The following is an 18548-nucleotide window of genomic DNA, read 5'->3' on the forward strand; positions in this document are numbered from 1 at the left end:
GTGCAGCGCTCCCTCAGTACCGCCCCTCCGACAGTGCGGCGCTCCCTCATTACTGCCCCTCCGACAGTGCGGCGCTCCCTCAGTACTGCCCCTCCGACAGTGCGGCGCTCCCTCAGTACTGCCCCTCCGACAGTGCGGCGCTCCCTCAGTACTGCCCCTCCGACAGTGCGACTCTCCCTCAGTACTGCCCCTCCGACAGTGCGACTCTCCCTCAGTACTGCCCCTCCGACAGTGCGGCACTCCCTCAGTACTGCCCCTCCGACAGTGCGGCGCTCCCTCAGTACTGCCCCTCCGACAGTGCAGCGCCCCCTCAGTACTGCCCCTCCGACAGTGCGGCGCTCCCTCAGTACTGCCCCTCCGACAGTGCGGCGCTCCCTCAGTACCGCCCCTCCGACAGTGCGGCGCTCTCTCAGTACCGCCCCTCCGACAGTGCGGCGCTCCCTCAGTACTGCCCCTCCGACAGTGCGGCGCTCCCTCAGTACTGCACTGGGAGTGTCGGCCTGGATTTTTGTGCTCAAGTCTCTGGAGTGGGACTTGAAGCCACAGCCGTCTGACTCAGAGGCGAGAGAGAGAGAGACACCCACTGAGCCACGGTTGAGTTAACGGCAGATGGCAAACAAACAATCCGACACACTTGACTGTATAACATTCACTCTGCTGCTAGTTTGTACAGGTTACTCAGACCAGTACATTAGCAACAGGAGGAGGCCATTCAGCCCCTCGAGCCTGTTCTGCCATTCGATGAGATCATGGCTCCATCTCCCATCCTTTGCCCTGTATCCCTTAATACCTTTGGTTAACAGAAATCTATCAATCTCAGATTTAAAATTAACAATTGATCGAGCATCAGTTGCCGTTTGAAGAGAGTTCCAAACTTCTCCCACCCTTTGTGTGTAGAAGTGTTTCCTAACTTCACTCCTGAAAGGTCTGGCTCTAATTTTTAGACTCTGCCCCCTAGTCCTAGACTCCGCAACCAGCAGAAATAGTTTCTCTCTCTCCACCCTCTCAGTTCCCCTTAATATCCTGAAAACTTCGATCAGATCAAACCTTAACCTTCTAAATTCCAGGGAATACAACCCTAGTTTGTGTAATCCCTCCTCAATGTTTAACCCCTGAAGTCCGGGTATCATTCTGGTAAACCTACGCTGCACTCCCTCCAAGGCCAATATATCCTTCCTAAGGTGCGGTGCCCAGAACTGCTCCCAGTGCTCCAGGTGTGGTCTAACCAGGGCTTTGTACAGCTGCAGCATAACTTCTACCCCCTTGTATTCTAGTCCTCCAGATAGCAAGGTCAGATGGAAAGGTCGTACCTCTCGCTTGATGAAGATGATGTTTGTCGACTCGTGAGCCTCCAGACCTCCAATCAGATAGCGCTGTCTCACCTCCTCCGATGTCAGCTGACACCTGCCCAGAAAATCACCAGGACAGTCCATTACACTGCAGCCCACTGCTCAGCACCCACATCAGCGTGTCTGGAAACATTCGCTATATTATGGCGGGGGTGGGAGGGGAAGGAAGTGAACAGGAGGTAGAGGCAGAGCTTCCTGTGTCTCCCCTTCTGCACAGTCATAGGAACATAAGAAATAGGAGCAGGAGTAGGCCAATCGGCCCCTCGAGCCTGCTCCACCATTCAATAAGATCATGGCTGATCTGATCCTAACCTCAAATCTTCTATCACTCTGCATCCACCCGAACCCATGTGATCTCCCGGGAGAGGCGAGAAACCAGATAGAGACCCAATGGCCAATTTGGGAGAAAAAAATCTGGGAAATTCCTCTCCGACCCATCTAGGCGATCGAAATTCTTCCAGGAGATCACTCTGTCCCTATATTTTCTACAGTACTTACCTTCTGTAAATGCGATCTCCACCCCAGCCAGGAACAGGAATAAAACCATCTCCTGAAATCTAACAGAATGAGAACACAGTAGGAGCAGAACCAGGCTACACGGCCCCTGGGCCCGCTCCACTACCCACAGGGCCATGACCATTCCGAACCTAGACTCATGTCCAATTTCCTGCCCACTCCCCGTAACCCTTAATTCCCTTTACTTCTAAGAAACTATCTATTTCTGTTTTAAATTTATTTAATGATGTAGCTTCCACAGCTTTCTGGGGCAGCAAATTCCACAAACCTACCACCCTCTGAGTGAAGAAGTTTCTCCTCATCTCAGTTTTGAATGAGCAGCCCCTTATTTTAAGATTATGCCCCCTAGTTCTAGTTTCACCCATCATTGGGAACATCCTCACCACATCCACCCGATCAAGCCCCTTCACAATCTTAGATGTTTCAATAAGATCGCCTCTCATTCTTCTGAACTCCAATGAGTAGAGTCCCAATCTACTCAACCTCTCCTCAAAGAACCACCCCGAGGGAGCGCCGCACTGTCGGAGGGGCGGTACTGAGGGAGCGCCGCACTGTCGGAGGGGCGGTACTGAGGGAGCGCCGCACTGTCGGAGGGGCAGTACTGAGGGAGCGCCGCACTGTCGGAGGGGCGGTACTGAGGGAGCGCCGCACTGTCGGAGGGGCGGTACTGAGAGAGCGCTGCACTGTCGGAGGGGCGGTACTGAGAGAGCGCCGCACTGTCGGAGGGGCGGTACTGAGGGAGCGCCGCACTGTCGGAGGGGCAGTACTGAGGGAGCGCCGCACTGTCGGAGGGGCAGTACTGAGGGAGCGCCGCACTGTCGGAGGGGCAGTACTGAGGGAGCGCCGCGCTGTCGGGCAGTACCGAGGGAGCGCCGCACTGTCGGTGGGGCAGTACTGAGGGAGCGCCGCACTGTCGGAGGGGCGGTACTGAGAGAGCACCGCACTGTCGGAGGGGCAGTACTGAGGGAGCGCCGCACTGTCGGAGGGGCGGTACTGAGGGAGCGCCGCACTGTCGGAGGGGCAGTACTGAGGGAGCGCCGCACTGTCGGAGGGGCAGTACTGAGGGAGCGCCGCACTGTCGGAGGGGCGGTACTGAGGGAGCGCCGCACTGTCGGAGGTGCCATTTTTCGGATGAGATGTTAAACCGAGGCCCCGTCTGCCCTCTCAGGTGGACGTAAAAGATCCCACGGCCACTATTGGAAGAACAGCAGGGGGAGTTCTCCCCGGTCTCCTGGGGCCAATATTGATCCCTCAACCAACATCACTAAACCAGATGATCTGGTCATTATCACATTGCTATTTGTGGGAGCTTGCTGTGCGCAAATTGGCTGCTGCGTTTCCCACATTACAACAGAATCATAGAATGGTTACAGCAGGGAAGGAGGCCATTCGGCCCGTCGAGCCCGTGCCAGCTCTCTGCAAGAGCACTTCAGCTAGTCCCACTCCCCCGCCCTTTCCCCGTAGCCCTGTGAATTCTTTTGCTTCAGGTGTTTATCCAACTCCCTTTTGAAAGCTGTGATTGAATCTGCCTCCACCGCCCTCTCGGGCAGCGCATTCCAGATCCTAACCACTCGCTACGTAAAAAAGTTTTTCCTCAGGTTGCCTTTGGTTCTTCTGCCAATCACCTTAAATCTGTGTCCTCTAGTTCTCGACCCTTCCGCCAATGGGAACAGTTTCTCTCTATCTACTCTGTCCCGACCCCTCATGATTTTGAACACCTCGATCAAATCTCTCAACCTTCTCTGCTCCAAGGAGAACAACCCCAGCTTCTCCAGTCTATCAACGTAACTGAAGTCCCTCATCCCTGGAACCATTCTTGTAAATCTTTTCTGCACCCTCTCTAAGGCCTTCACATCCTTCCTAAAGTGCGGTGCCCAGAATTGGACACAATACTCCCGTTGGGGCCGAACCAGTGTTTTATACAGGTTCATCATAATTTCCACACTTTTGTTCTCTATACCTCTATTCACGAAGCCCAGGATCCTGTAAGCCTTTTTAACCACTTTCTTAACCTGCCCTGCCACCTTCAATGATTTGTTCACACATACCCCCAGGTCTCTCTGTTCATGTACCCCCTTTAGGATTGTACCCTTTAGTTTATATTTCCTCTCCTCATTCTTCCAAACAAGCAGTGACAACACTTCAAAAGTACTTCATTGGTTGTCAAGAGTTTTTGGATGTCCTGAGGTCATGGCAGTTCGTTCGTTCTTTCTTTCAGTTAACACAGCAGCTGGGATGTGGAAGCCGGGATAGCGCTTTTTGCAAAAAAAAAAACCCTCAAAAATCTTATTATAGTTCATCAAATCTTTGTGGATAGACAGTTGCACTCCGTGTCACACGCAAATCCGTGAGTTGGGACTGGAATGTAGGGAAATCAGTCCCCATAGAAACATAGAAGATAGGAGCCGGAGTAGGCCATTCGGCCCCTCGAGACTGCTCCGCCATTCAATGAGATCATGGCTGATCATCCAAATTCAGTACCCTGTCCCTGCCTTCTCTCCATATCCCTTGATCCCTTTAGCCTTAAGAAATATATCCAACTCCTTCTTGAATATATTTAATGAATTGGCCTCAACTGCCTTCTATGGTAGATAATTCCACAGGTTCACCACTCTCTGGGTGAAGAAATTCCTCCTCATCTCTGTCCTAAATGGCTTACCCCTTATCCTTAGACTATGACCACTGGTTCTGGACTCCCCGACCATCGGGAACATCCTTCCTGCATCTAGTCTGTCTAGTCCTGTTAGAATGTTATAAGTTTCAATGAGATCCCCTCTCATTCTTCTAAACTCCAGCGAATATAAGTCCAATCGACCCAATCTCTCCTCATACGTCATTCCTGCCATCCCAGGTATCAGTCTGGTGAATCTTCGCTGCACTCCTTCCATGGCAAGAACATCCTTCCTCAGGTAAGGCGACCAAAACTGCACACAATACTCAAGGTGTGGTCTCACCAAGGCCCTGTACAACTGCAACAAGACATCCTTGCTCCTGTACTCGAACCCTCTCGCTACAAAGGCCAACATACCATTTGCCTTCTTAACCGCCTGCTGCACCTGCATGCTTACCTTCAGCGACTGGTGCACAAGGACACCCAGGTTTCGTTGCACTTCCCCTTCTCCCAATCTATTGCCGTTCAGATAATAATCTGCCTTCCTGTTTTTGCCACCAAAGTGGATAACCTCGCATTTATCCACATTATACTGCATCTGCCATGCTTCTGCCCAATCACCCAACCTGTCCAAATCATACTGGAGTTTCTCGGCATCCTCCTCACAGCACACACGCCCACCCAGCTTTGTGTCGTCTGCAAACTTGGAGATATTACATCTAGTTCCATCGTCTAGATCATTAATATATATTGTGAAAAGCTGGGGTGCTAGCACCGATCCCTGCGGTACCCCACTAGTCACTGCCTGCCACTCGGAAAAAGACCTGTTTATTCCAACTCTTTGCTTCCTGTCTGCCAACCAGTTCTCTATCCAAGTCAGTACCTTGCCCCCAATCCCATGTGCTTTAACTTTACACACTAATCTCTTATGCGGGACCTTATCGAAAGCCTTCTGAAAGTCCAAATACACCACATCCACTGGTTCTCCCTTATCTATTCTACCAGATACATCCTCAAAAAATTCCAGTAGATTAGTCAAGCACGATTTACCTTTTGTAAATCCATGTTGACTCAATCCATGGGAGGGTTACAATAGGCGGCCAGACATGGGAGATCAATGCTGGGCTGAATGAGACCAGGACGAAAGTCTCGTGGGGGGGCCTGTAGGTCCTAATGAACGAGTCTCCCTGCCACAGAACAAAGGGGTTGGCCTCTCCACACAAGGAGGAGGAGAAAGGGGAGAGCTCGTCCAAGTTGAAGTACAGAACTCCAACACAACTGTGCCACAAAGCACCAGAAACCGGTCGAAAGAGTCGCCAAGCTCCTCAGCACAGTGGGTGAGGGGAATGGCCGAGAGATGACCTTCCCCATGGACAATGCAAGAGAGTCACTAATAAATCCAGTAAGACACTCGGGAGTAACTGAATAGAGGTCTTTAAGATTAAGAAGGGGTTCGATAGGGTAGACGCAGAGAAGATGTTTCCCCTTGTGGGGGAGACCAGAACTAGGGGCCATCAATATAAGATCGTCACTAATAAATCCAATCGGGAATTCAGGAGAAACTTCTTTACCCAGAGAGTGGTGAGAATGTGGAACTCGCTACCACAGGGAGTGGTTGAGGTGAATAGTATAGATGGATTTAAGGGGAAGCTGGATAAACACATGAGGGAGAAAGGGATAGAAGGATATGTTGATGGGGTGAGATGAAGAGGGGTGGGAGGAGGCTCGTGTGGAGCAGAAACACCGGCACGGAGCAGTTGGGCCGAATGGCCTGTTTCTGTGCTGTGAATTCTCTGTAATGTAATTCTATGTAACCTGTTCCAAAGCGGTTAGAACAGACACTCGAAGACCCTCTTGTCCAGGAAAGAGGGGGACTTAATACTTTAAAAAAAAAAAAGATATAGTACCTGACATAAAATTCCGCACTGGCTCGTCCTGCACTTTTATTATTCCGTACGATTCCCAGCAGCACAGGTCTGCTTAAACTTTCTAAGGGGACATTTACCTAACGAAGAAATCAGGAAATAAAATAAAGCAACAATTCAGATTCAGATTCTGTTGGTTCGTGCCTCAGCAACTGGAAGCCACGCGCGAACATACAGAGACGAGCAGAGAGAGGCCCGCGCGCGCAGAGAGAGAGGGGCCCGCCCGCAGAGAGAGAGAGAGAGGGGCCCGCCCGCAGAGAGAGGGAGAGGGGCCTGCAGAGAGAGGGAGAGAGAGAGAGAGGGGCCCGCAGAGAGAGAGAGAGAGAGAGAGGGGCCCGCACACAGAGAGAGAGAGAGAGAGAGAGAGAGGGGCCCGCAGAGAGAGAGAGAGAGAGAGAGAGAGAGAGAGAGAGAGAGAGAGGCCCGCAGAGAGAGAGTGAGAGAGAGAGAGAGAGAGAGAGAGATTTCAAGGAATTGGATGATCTGTCAAAATTGAGATTAGTCCTAGGAGAAGGAGACAGACCATACCTTGGGGCTAAATATGTAACAACATGTCACAACCTGAGGACTGTTTAAAAGTAAGACTGTTTAAAATTAATATTGAACGTACCAAATGAAGTAGAAAGACTGTTTAAAATTAATATTGTTTAAAAGTAATATTGTATATACCCAACAAATGTCAAATCGATTGACACCTACAGAATGTTGGAAAACTGTACCTTTTTGCTATGTAAGCTTTGGCAATATGGTTCTCTGTAAACTTTCATGCCAATAAAGCATTTGAACTGAACTGAACTGAACTGAACTGAGTGTGAGAGAGTGTGAGAGAGTGTGAGAGAGTGAGTGAGTGAGTGAGTGAGTGAGTGGCCCGCAGAGAGAGAGAGAGAGAGAAAGAGAGCGAAAGGGGCCCGCAGAGAGAGAGAGAGAGAGGGGGGCCCGCAGAGAGAGAGAGAGAGAGAGAGAGAGAGAGAGAGGCCCGCAGAGAGAGAGAGAGAGAGAGAGAGAGGCCCGCAGAGAGAAAGAGAGAGAGAGAGGGGCCCGCAGAGAGAGAGAGAGAGAGAGAGGGGCCCGCAGAGAGAGAGAGAGAGAGGGGCCCGCAGAGAGAGAGAGAGAGGGGCCCGCAGAGAGAGAGAGAGAGAGAGAGAGAGAGAGAGAGAGAGAGAGAGAGAGGCCCGCAGAGAGAGAGAGAGAGAGGGGCCCGCAGAGAGAGGCCCGCAGAGAGAGAGAGAGAGAGGGGCCCGGAGGTTCCTCCCCAATCTGTGCGAAGTTCAGCCGATCTCAGCCAATTGGGATGTTGCTACTGGCGTCAGTATTCCTGAGCTTACTAGGAAGAAAATGAGACGGCTATCTTGCTTCTGATCCCCAACCGAGGCCCCGTCTGCTCTCTCAGGTGGATGTAAAAGATCCCACGGCACTATTGGAAGAAGAGCAGGGGGAGTTCTCCCCGGTGTCCTGGGGCCAATATTTATCCCTTAACCAACATCACTAAAACAGACGCTCTGGTGGTTATCACATTGCTGTTTGTGGGATCTTGCTGTGGGCAGATTCGGCTGCCGTGTTTCCCACATTACAACAGTGACCGCACTTCAAAAGTACTTCATTGGCTGAAAAGGGCTTTGGGACGTCCGGTGGTCATGAAAAGCGCTGGAGAAAGACAAGTCTCTCTTTCTTTTCAACCATGAGCTCCCCCCTTCTAGATGTGCATGGACAGCAGGATCAGGCCTTTGACCGAGAGAGTCAGCAATGTCTGTGCTCACACAAGGAATGGCCACTTGAATGAGGGGCTGGGCGACATCCAGTACCCCCAGAAAGTGTGCCCCAGGAAGTGTACCCCCGGGGTGTACCCCCAGGAAGAGTTGACGCCTTCAACAACAGTTTGCATTTATATAGCGCCTTTAACGTAGCAAAACGTCCCAAGGTGCTTCACAGGAGCGATTATCAAACAAAATTCGACACAAAGCCACATAAGAAGAAATTAGGGCAGGTGACCAAAGAGGTCGGATTTAAGGAGCGTCTTAAAGCAGGAGAGAGAGGCGGAGAGGTTTAGGGAGGGAATTCCAGAGCTCGGGGCCCAGGCAGCTGAAGGCACGGCCGCCAATGGTGGAGCGATTAAAATCAGGGATGGTCAAGAGGCCAGAATTGGAGGAGCGCAGAGATCTCGGGGGGTTGTAGGGCTGGAAAGAAAGAAGACTTGCATTTCTCCCGCGCCTTTCACCACCTCAGGACGTCTCAAAGTACTTCATTGGCTGTAAAGCGCTTTTTGAAGTGTGGTCACTGTTGTAATGTAGGAAACGCGGCGGCTAATTTGCGCACAGCAAGCTCCCACAAACAGCAATGTGATAATGACCAGAGCATCTGTTTTAGTGATGTTGATTCAGGGATAAATATTGGCCCAGGACACCGGGGAGAACTCCCCTGCTCTTCTTCCAATAGTGGCCGCGGGATCTTTTACATCCACCTGAGAGAGCAGACGGGGCCTCGGTTTAACGTCTCATCCGAAAGATGGCCCCTCCGACAGTGCGGCGCTCCCTCAGTACTGCTCCTTCGACAGTGCGGCGCTCCCTCAATACCGCCCCTGCAACAGTGCGGCGCGCCCTCAGCACTGCCCCTCCGACAGTGCGGCGCTCCCTCAGCACTGTCCCTCCGACAGTGCGGCGCTCCCTCAGTACCGCCCCTCCGACAGTGCGGCACTCCCTCAGTACCGCCCCTCCGACAGTGCGGCGCTCCCTCAGTACCGCCCCTCCGACAGTGCGGCGCTCCCTCAGTACCGCCCCTCTGACAGTGCGGCGCTCCCTCAGTACCGCCCCTCCGACAGTGCGGCGCTCCCTCAGTACCGCCCCTCCGACAGTGCGGCGCTCCCTCAGCACTGCCCCTCCAATAGTGCGGCGCTCCCTCAGTACTGCCCCTCCGACAGTGCGGCGCTCCCTCAGCACTGCCCCTCCGACAGTGCGGCGCTCCCTCAGCACTGCCCCTCCGACAGTGCAGCACTCCCTCAGTACCGCCCCTCCGACAGTGCGGCGCTCCCTCAGTACTGCCCCTCCGACAGTGCGGCACTCCCTCAGTACCGCCCCTCCGACAGTGCGGCGCTCCCTCAGTACCGCCCCTCCGACAGTGCGGCGCTCCCGCAGTACTGCCCCTCCGACAGTGCGGCGCTCCCTCAGTACTGCCCCTCCGACAGTGCGGCGCTCCCTCAGCACTGCCCCTCCGACAGTGCAGCACTCCCTCAGTACCGCCCCTCCGACAGTGCGGCGCTCCCTCAGTACTGCCCCTCCGACAGCGCGGCGCTCCCTCAGTACTGCCCCTCCGACAGCGCGGCGCTCCCTCAGTACCGCCCCTCCGACAGTGCGGCGCTCCCTCAGCACTGCCCCTCCGACAGTGCGGCGCTCCCTCAGTACTGCCCCTCCGACAGTGCGGCGCTCCCTCGGTACTGCCCCTCCGACAGTGCGGCGCTCCCTCAGTACTGCCCCTCCGACAGTGCGGCGCTCCCTCAGTACTGCCCCTCCGACAGTGCGGCGCGCCCTCAGCACTGCCCCTCCGACAGTGCGGCGCTCCCTCAGTACTGCCCCTCCGACAGTGCGGCGCTCCCTCAGTACTGCCCCTCCGACAGTGCGGCGCTCCCTCAGCACTGCACTGGGAGTGTCAGCCTGGATTCCCTGGAGTGGGGACTCGAACCCACAACCTTCTGACTCAGATGCGAGCGTGCTTCCCACCGAGCCACAGCTGGAGGAGATTACAGAGATAGGGAAGGGGAGGGCGAGGAGGCCATGGAGGGATTGGAACACCAGGATGAGAGGAGAGAGGGCCAAACGGCACTGGGTACCTAGATCAGGAATCTTTGAAGTATTACCTCATCGCGGATCTCTCCTGCAATGGAGGAAAAGAGTTCCTGAACGACCAGCTCCCCGGACAAGTGTCCCAGTTGAATCGACTCTTCTGTCACACCTTTGACTGCTGCCTGCAACAAGAGAGAGAGCAGAAACAGTGCATTCAATACTACTGCAGAGGCTGCCATTCGGCCCATCGTGCCTGTGCCGGCTCTTTGAAAGAGCTCTCCAATTAGTCCCACTCCGCCCTGCTCTTTCCCCACAGCCCGGCACATTTCTCCCCTTCAAGTATTTATCCAATTCCCCTTTTGAAAGTTACTATTGAATCTGCTCCCACCGCCCTTTCAGGCAGCGGGTTCCAGATCACAACAACTCGCTGCGTAAAAAAAACCTCTCAGTTCCCCCTCGATCTTGTGCCGATTACCCGTGTCCTCTGGTTACCGACCCTCCTGCCTGTGGAAACAGTTTCTCCTTATTTACCCTATTAAAACCCCGTAAGAATTTTGAACGCCTCCATTAAATCTCCCCTTAACCTTCTCCGCTCTAAAGGAGAACAATCCCAGCTTCTCCAGTCGCCCCACCTCACTGAAGTCCCTCATCCCTGGGATCATGCTACTAAATCTCCTCTGCACCCTCTCCAAGGCCTTGTCCCTTTGTTGTTTGTGGGAGCTTGCTGTGCACAAATTGGCTGCCAAGTTTCCTACATTACACCAGTAACCACACTTCAAAAGTACTTCATTGGCTGTGAAGCGCTTTGGAATGTCCTGAGGTTATGAAAGGCGCTATAAAAATGCAGGTTCATTCTTTTTACAGCCAATTAAGTACTTTTGAAGTGTGGTCACTGTTGTAATGTAGGAACCGCGGCAGCCAATTTGCGCACAGCAAGCTCTCACAAACAGCAATGTGATAATGACCAGATCACCTGTTTTTGTTATGTTGATTGAGGGATAAATATTGGTCCCAGGACACCGGGGAGAACTCCCCCTGCTCTTCTTCCAATAATGGCCATGGGATCTTTTATGTCCACCTGAGAGAGCAGACGGGGCCTCGGTTTAACGTCTCATCTGAAAGATGGCACCTCCGACAGTGCGGCGCTCCCTCAGTACTGCCCCTCCGACAGTGCGGCACTCCCTCAGTACTGCACCTCCGACAGTGCGGCGCTCCCTCAGTACTGCCCCTCCGACAGTGCGGCGCTCCCTCAGTACTGCACCTCCGACAGTGCGGCGCTCCCTCAGGACTGCCCCTCCGACAGTGCGGCGCTCCCTCAATACTGCCCCTCCGACAGTGCGGCGCTCCCTCAGTACTACCCCTTCGACAGTGCGGCGCTCCCTCAGTACCGCCCCTCCGACAGTGCGGCGCTCCCTCAGTACCGCCCCTCCGACAGTGCGGCGCTCCCTCAGTACCGCCCCTCCGACAGTGCGGCACTCCCTCAGTACTGCCCCTCCGACAGTGCGGCGCTCCCTCAGTACTGCCCCTCCGACAGTGCGGCGCTCCCTCAGTACTGCCCCTCCGACAGTGCGGCGCTCCCTCAGTACTGCCCCTCCGACAGTGCGGCGCTCCCTCAGTACTGCCCCTCCGACAGTGCGGCACTCCCTCAGTACTGCACCTCCGACAGTGCGGCGCTCCCTCAGTACTGCCCCTCTGACAGTGCGGCGCTCCCTCAGTACTGCCCCTCCGACAGTGCGGCACTCCCTCAGTACTGCACCTCCGACAGTGCGGCGCTCCCTCAGTACTGCCCCTCCAACAGTGCGGCGCTCCCTCAGTACTGCACCTCCGACAGTGCGGCGCTCCCTCAGTACTGCCCCTCCAACAGTGCGGCGCTCCCTCAGTACTGCCCCTCCAACAGTGCGGCGCTCCCTCAGTACTGCCCCTCCGACAGTGCGGCGCTCCCTCAGCACTGCGATGGGAGTGTCGGTCTGGATTATGGGCTCAAGTCTCTGGAGTGGGACTCAAACCCACGACCTTCTAGAGGCGAGTGTGCTACCCACTGAGCCACAGCTGACACATATTTATCCATTGACACCTCAACCACGATCCTGCCATTGATGCAAATGCCGGCACATTGAGCAACAACGCGAGATGCCACGAGGAGAGTAAAGCGATCCACGTTCTTCTTGTAGGGAAGTCCTCCCAGCATGCACCACCTAAGGAGCAGCACTGGCCTTGGGGCATGCGAGGAGGAAAGTGCGTGGGGAGCGAAGAGAACCAGGAACAGGCGAGACAAGTCTGCCTTCCAAACCAGCCGACACCAACGAGGCTTTATCACAAAACAGACCCCTGGTCGGACCGCACTTGGAGGGCTGCGTGCAATTCTGGTCTCCAGACTATAAGGAGGACATAGAAGCACTGGAGGAAAAAGTGCCAAAAATGATTTACAAGGAAGGTATCAGCACTGAGGGATTACAGCTCTCGGGAACGATTCAACAGGTCGGGGCTTTTTTCTTTAGAAAAGAGAAGACTCGGAGGAGACCCGATGGCGGTCTTTAAAGTTATGAATGGGTTGGACAGGGTCGATGTGGAGGGAATGTGTCCACTTGTGGGTGAATCCCAAACTAGGGGCCGTCAATATAAGATAGTGACTGATAAATCCAATAGGGAATTCAGGAGAAACTTCTTTATCCAGAGAGGTTTTTTTTTTTTTTTAAATTCATTCATGGGATGTGGGCCGTCGCTGGCAAGGCCAGCATTTATTGCCCATCCCTAATTGCCCCTTGAGAAGGTGGTGTTGAGCCGCCTTATACAACTGAGGGGGCTCGCTGGGCCATTTCAGAGGGCAGTTAAGAGTCAAACACTGCCGTGGGTCTGGAGTCACATAACGGCCAGACCGGGTAAGGGCGGCAGATTTCCTTCTCTAAAGGACATTAGTGAACCAGATGGGTTATAACGACAATCCGGTAGTTCCACGGTCACCATTACTGATGCTAGCCTTTTATTCCAGATTTATTTAACTAACTGAATTTAAATTCCACAGCTGCCGAGGAGGGAATTGAACTCGTGGCTCCCAGATCATTAGTCCGGGCCTCTGGGATTACTAGTCCAATAGGGAATTCAGGAGAAACTTCTTTACCCAGAGAGTGGTGAGAATGTGGAACTCGCTACCACAGGGAGTGGTTGAGGCAAGCCGCGTAAAATGCTTTCAAAAGGAAACTAGACGAGTACACGAGAGTAAAGGGAATGGAAAGATATGCCGATGGCCTGAGATGGGGTAGCTGGAACGGGAGGAGGCTCGAGTGGGGTATCGACGCCAGCACAGACTAGGTTGGGCCGAACGGCCTGTTTCTGCGCTGTATGTTCTGCGTCAGATTATTATCTGAATGGCAATAGATTGGGAGAAGGGGAAGTGCAACGAGACCTGGGTGTCCTTGTGCACCAGTCGCTGAAGGTAAGCATGCAGGTGCAGCAGGCGGTTAAGAAGGCAAATGGTATGTTGGCCTTCGTAGCGAGAGGGTTCGAGTACAGGAACAAGGATGTCTTGCTGCAGTTGTACAGGGCCTTGGTGAGGCCGCACCTTGAGTATTGTGTGCAGTTTTGGTCGCCTCATCTGAGGAAGGATGCTCTTGCCATGGAGGGAGTTCGGCGAAGATTCACCAGGCTGATAACTGGGATGGCAGGAATGACGTATGAGGAGAGATTGGGACGATTGGGCTTGTACTTGCTGGAGTTTAGAAGAATGAGAGGGGATCTCATTGAAACTTATAAAATTCTGACAGGACTGGACAGACTAGATGCAGGAAGGATGTTCCCGATGGCGGGGGAGTCCAGAACCAGGGGTCACAGTCTAAAGATAAGGGGTAAGCCATTTAGGACAGAGATGAGGAGGAATTTCTTCACCCAGAGAGTGGTGAACCTGTGGAATTCTCTACCACAGAAGGCAGTGGAGGCCAATTCATTAAATATATTCAAGAAGGAGTTAGATATATTTCAAAGATGTGCGGGTTAGGTTGATTGGCCATGATAAAAATTGGCCCTTAGTGTTAGGGGGGATTAAATATGTGGGGTTACGGGGATAGGGCTTGGGTGGGATGGCTGTCGATGTAGGGACCGGGTGCTAGGGTTTGGATGATCAGCCATGATCTCGTTGAATGGCGGAGCAGGCTCGAAGGGCCGAATGGCCTACTCCTGTTCCTATCTTCTATGTTCCTATGTCATTTGATGTGAGCAAAGCGCGCAGCAAACCTTGGGTTCTGGGTGGCCCCCTGGAATGTCCACCTGACCTGCTGCCTCGGCAACCTGCTGGCTCCTCCTCAGGAAGACGAAGCAGTTGTCTGCTGTGTGCAGCATGGCCCCGACGCCGAGGGGCTCGGCCAGGTAGGCCTGGCTGTCGTCAAAGTCCGCCAGGCCCCGCTGCTGCAGGAGCGGGGCCTGCGCCGACCAGTTTGTCCCCAGGTAGTCCCTGTAGCAGGTCAGGCCCAGCCGCAGCCTCAGCAGCCCGCCGTCCAGCTGGGCCGAGTGGATGCGGAACTTGGCTCCGTTGAAAAGCATGGGGTTCTCCCGCCGGCGCTGCTGCCAGATGTCTGCGATCTTCTGCTCGTGGCCGGGTAGGACATGCCTGTTGTACTTGGGAGAGATCTCCACCTGGACCTGGTCCTGGGTCAGCTCGCCCATGAAAGGGCATTGGAACATAATGGAAATGTCTGGATCCATGTCCGCGCCTTCATTTATGGAAGTGCCTGAAAGCAATGGAAGAGAAAAAAGAATCAGAGTCATAACATGAGGGGTAGGAGCAGGAGTCGGTCGTTCGGCCACTCGAGCCTGCGCCGCCATTCAATAAGATCATGGCTGATCTGATCTTGGTCTCAACTCCACTTCCCTGCCCGCTCCCCATAACCCTCGACTCCCTTATCATTCAAAAATCTATCGTCACCTTAAATATATTCAATGACTCCGCCTCCACAGCTCTCTGGGGAAGAGAATTCCAAAGATTCACGACCCTCAAAGAACAAATTCCTCATTTCCGATTTTAAAGGGTTTCCCCTTATTCTGAAACTATGCCCCCTAGTTCTAGATTCCCCCACGAGGGGAAACATCCTCTCAGCATCTACCCTGTCAAGCCACTTCAGAATCTTATATGTTTCAATAATAACGGCACAGGAGGCCGCCATTTGGCCCATCGAGTCCGTGCCAGCTCTCTAGAGCAATCCAGTCAGTCCCATTCCCCCGCTCTATCCCCGTAGCCCTGCAGGTTTATTTCCCTCCAGTGCCTATCCAGTCTCCCCTTGAAAACATTGCATGTCTCCGCTTCCGTCAGCAGCGAGTTCCAAGTCCTCACCACTCGCTGCGTAAAAAAGTTTCCCCTCACGTCCCCCCTGTATCTCTTGCCCAAAACCTTAAATCTGTGTCCCCTAGTCCTTGTACCATCAACTAGTGGGAACGGCCTTTCCCCGTCTAGCCTGTCCAAACCCGAGTTGGAACAGAACACAAGAAAGAAAAAAGACTTGCATTTCTATCGCACCTTTCACGACCACCGGGCGTCCCAAAGCGCTTTACAGCCAATGAAATACTTCTGAAGTGTGGTCACTGTTGTAATGTAGGAAACGCGACAGCCAATTAGCACACAGCAAGCTCCCAAAAACAGCAATAACGACCAGATAATCTGTTTTAGTGATGTTGGTTGAGGGATAAATATTGGCCCCAGGACACCGGGGAGAACTCCCCCTGCTCTTCTTCCAATAGCGGCCGCGGGATCTTATACGTCCACCCGAGAGAGCAGACGGGGGCCTTGGTTTAACGTCTCGTCCGAAAGACAGCACCTCCGACAGTGCGGCACTGGGAGCGTCAACTGGGATTATATGCTCAAGTCTCAGGATCCACAACCTTCTGATTCGGAGGCGAGAGAGAGGGAGTGTTCTACCCACGGAGCCATGGCCGACACCGACTTCACTCGTTTCATTATGCTCCTCCGTTGCCTCTTGGCCATTTTGTTGGTCTCGCCACCCCCCCCGACCCCCTCCCCTCCCTCCCCCCATTTCGGTTTAAATGCATGCGGCTCTTTCAGTTCATTATCCAGCCGTCTCTCCTCGTCCTTCCAATTCTGGGGTCATTTTGAGTCAGCTAAACATGCCATTCACCCCGTTTCTTCACAGTTTGCCCTCACATTCAGTACTTTTCCTCTGAACATACCGACAATGGCCCTTTGGTCCAGCCAGCCTGTCCCGCACCATTGTGACACCCGGTGTATCACAATATCTACACGTGATCTCCTGGGAGAGGCGGAAAACCCCAGATTAAAAACCCAGGCCAATTTGGCAGGGGGAACAAAAATCTGGGAAATTCCTCTCCGGCCCCCTTAGGCGATCGGGACTGGTCCGGACCATCACTCTGACCCCGATAATTCTACGCAGTACCCCTACCTTCTGTACGGGGTGATCTCCGCCCCAGCCAGATACAGGTCCAGCTCTTGCTTTCTTTCAGTTGGTTCCCCAATCCCCGAATTGGACCGAGGTAGCTGCTCTCACCTGGGGCGCTACAATAGGGGTGTTACAATTGGCTTCGGTGACCCTGAATTAGGGAGGGGGGGGGGGGGGCGGGGGAGAAAGAAAGAAAAAAAATCAGTTGGGGGTTTGCTCCTATTCAATAACCCTTGCTGGATGCCAACGAGGACAGGGTCAGGATTGGCGGTGGTGCCCCATGTGGTCGAATAGCTGAACAAGTTTAGGCGAATGAGAGGTGATCCCACTGAAATTTCTGAGGGGGATTGACAGGGTAGATGCTGAGAGGTTGTTTCCCTCTGGCTGGAGAGTCTAGAACCAGGGGTCACAGTCTCAAGATAAGGGGCCGGCCATTTAAGACTGAGATGAGGAGGAATTTCTTCACTCGGAGGGTTGTGAATCTGTCCCAGAGGGTTGTGGACGCTGAGTATATTCAAGGCTGAGATCGATCGATTTTTGGGCTCTAGAGGAATCGAGGGATATGGAGATCGGGCGGAGAAAGTGGAGTTGAGGTCGATGATCAGCCATAATCTTATTGAATGGCGGAGCAGGCTCGAGGGGCCGAATGGCCAACTCCCGCTCCTATTTCTTAGGTTCTCTCTCTCACACACAGATTCTGCATGGAATCGTACCATGGAAAGAGTCTGCACTTTCAGGGGATAGGAGAAGGAAATTGGCAAGTAAAATAAAACGTGTGTCTGTGTTGGGGGACGGAGAGAAGAAGGCTTTGAGACTACCTGTTCGACTGAGACCTCACCTTCACCAAAGGTGCTGACTTTTCCCCCCAGGCCCACGCCAGCCCAGGTGTGCAGGAGACAGAAGAAGGTGGTGCCAGGGGGTTGTTGTCAGTGTCGGGTCGGTAGAGGGGGAGGGAAGGCCAGCAGCTCGCCACACCTTTAACAAGGGAAGAGTCGTGCACAGGTGAGGGGGCAGGGGCTTACCTGTGGATCGCAGTGTAACTGTGTCTCGCTGTGACGCTCCTCCAGCGGTAACACTGCATTCCATGAATGGACTTGGGAGGGGGGAACCCCCCACCTCTGTGCCGGACCACGTCAATTTCACAAGGCGGAAGTAACAATGTGATGCCTGCCAACCATTGGTCTGGAGGCTCTCATGTGACGGTGTGGCATCCTGAGGGTCGGCCGCTTTTTTTTTTCATTTCCCCTTTCGGAGGGGCACAGAAGGAGGCCATTCAGCCCATCGTCTACCAACCCCCGCCCCCCCCACACTGTGTTGCATCAAACCAGCTTGTGGTTGGTGAAGAGATCCTTCTAAACTCGTAAAAGAGTGGGCACAGAGCTTCTATAAACTCTGGTCTTGATGCACTTCGCCTGCAAAAGGGCTGTTTTAAGAAAGAAAGACTTGGATTTCTGTAGCGCCTTTCATGACCACCAGACGTCTCAAAGTGCTTTACAGCCAATGAAGTACCTTTGGAGTGCAGTCACTGTTGTAATGTAGGAAATGCAGCAGACAATTTGGACACAGCAAGCTCCCACAAACAGCAATGTGCTGATGACCAGATCATCTGCTTTTAGTGATGTTGGTTGAGGGATAAATATTGGCTCCAGGACACCGGGGAGAACTCCCCCTGCTCTTCTTCCAATAGTGGCCGTGGGATCTTTTACGTCCACCTGAGAGAGCAGACAGGGCCTCGGTTTAACGTCTCATCTGAAAGACAGCACCTCCGACAGTGCGGCGCTCCCTCAGTACTGCCCCTCTGACAGTGCGGCGCTCCCTCAGTACTGCCCCTCCGACAGTGCGGCGCTCCCTCAGTACTGCCCCTCCAACAGTGCGGCGCTCCCTCAGTACTGCCCCTCCGACAGTGCGGCGCTCCCTCAGTACTGCCCCTCCGACAGTGCGGCGCTCCCTCAGCACTGCCCCCTCCGACAGTGCGG

The 18548-nt window shown here is 53.7% G+C and overlaps 1 protein-coding gene across 6 annotated transcripts in view; it reads right to left on the reverse strand.

Moving 5' to 3' along the window:
• nudt22 (nudix (nucleoside diphosphate linked moiety X)-type motif 22) overlaps positions 1–17762 on the reverse strand; it is an 18472-nt gene extending 710 nt beyond the window's left edge. The window contains exons 1-5 of one of the 6 annotated variants that reach the window (XM_085976186.1): positions 17411–17521; positions 14402–14895; positions 10249–10356; positions 6384–6481; positions 1311–1404 (exon numbers count right to left, since the gene is read on the reverse strand). In XM_085976186.1, the coding sequence (XP_085832312.1) occupies positions 1311–1404; positions 6384–6481; positions 10249–10356; positions 14402–14869 (768 nt within the window). In that variant the 5' untranslated portion in view covers positions 14870–14895; positions 17411–17521. Of the gene's footprint in view, positions 1–1310; positions 1405–6383; positions 6482–10248; positions 10357–14401; positions 14896–16575; positions 16717–17410; positions 17522–17594 lie in introns of those variants that run through there. The other 5 variants (XM_085976185.1, XM_085976183.1, XM_085976187.1 and 2 more) reach the window with 5 other exon arrangements.
• Between the last annotated feature and the right edge of the window lie 786 nt (positions 17763–18548).

This window comes from Somniosus microcephalus, unplaced genomic scaffold (assembly GCF_052327205.1).
Source record: "Somniosus microcephalus isolate GS21.2 unplaced genomic scaffold, FLI_Smic_1.0 unresolved_chr2, whole genome shotgun sequence".
Lineage (NCBI taxonomy): Eukaryota > Metazoa > Chordata > Chondrichthyes > Squaliformes > Somniosidae > Somniosus > Somniosus microcephalus.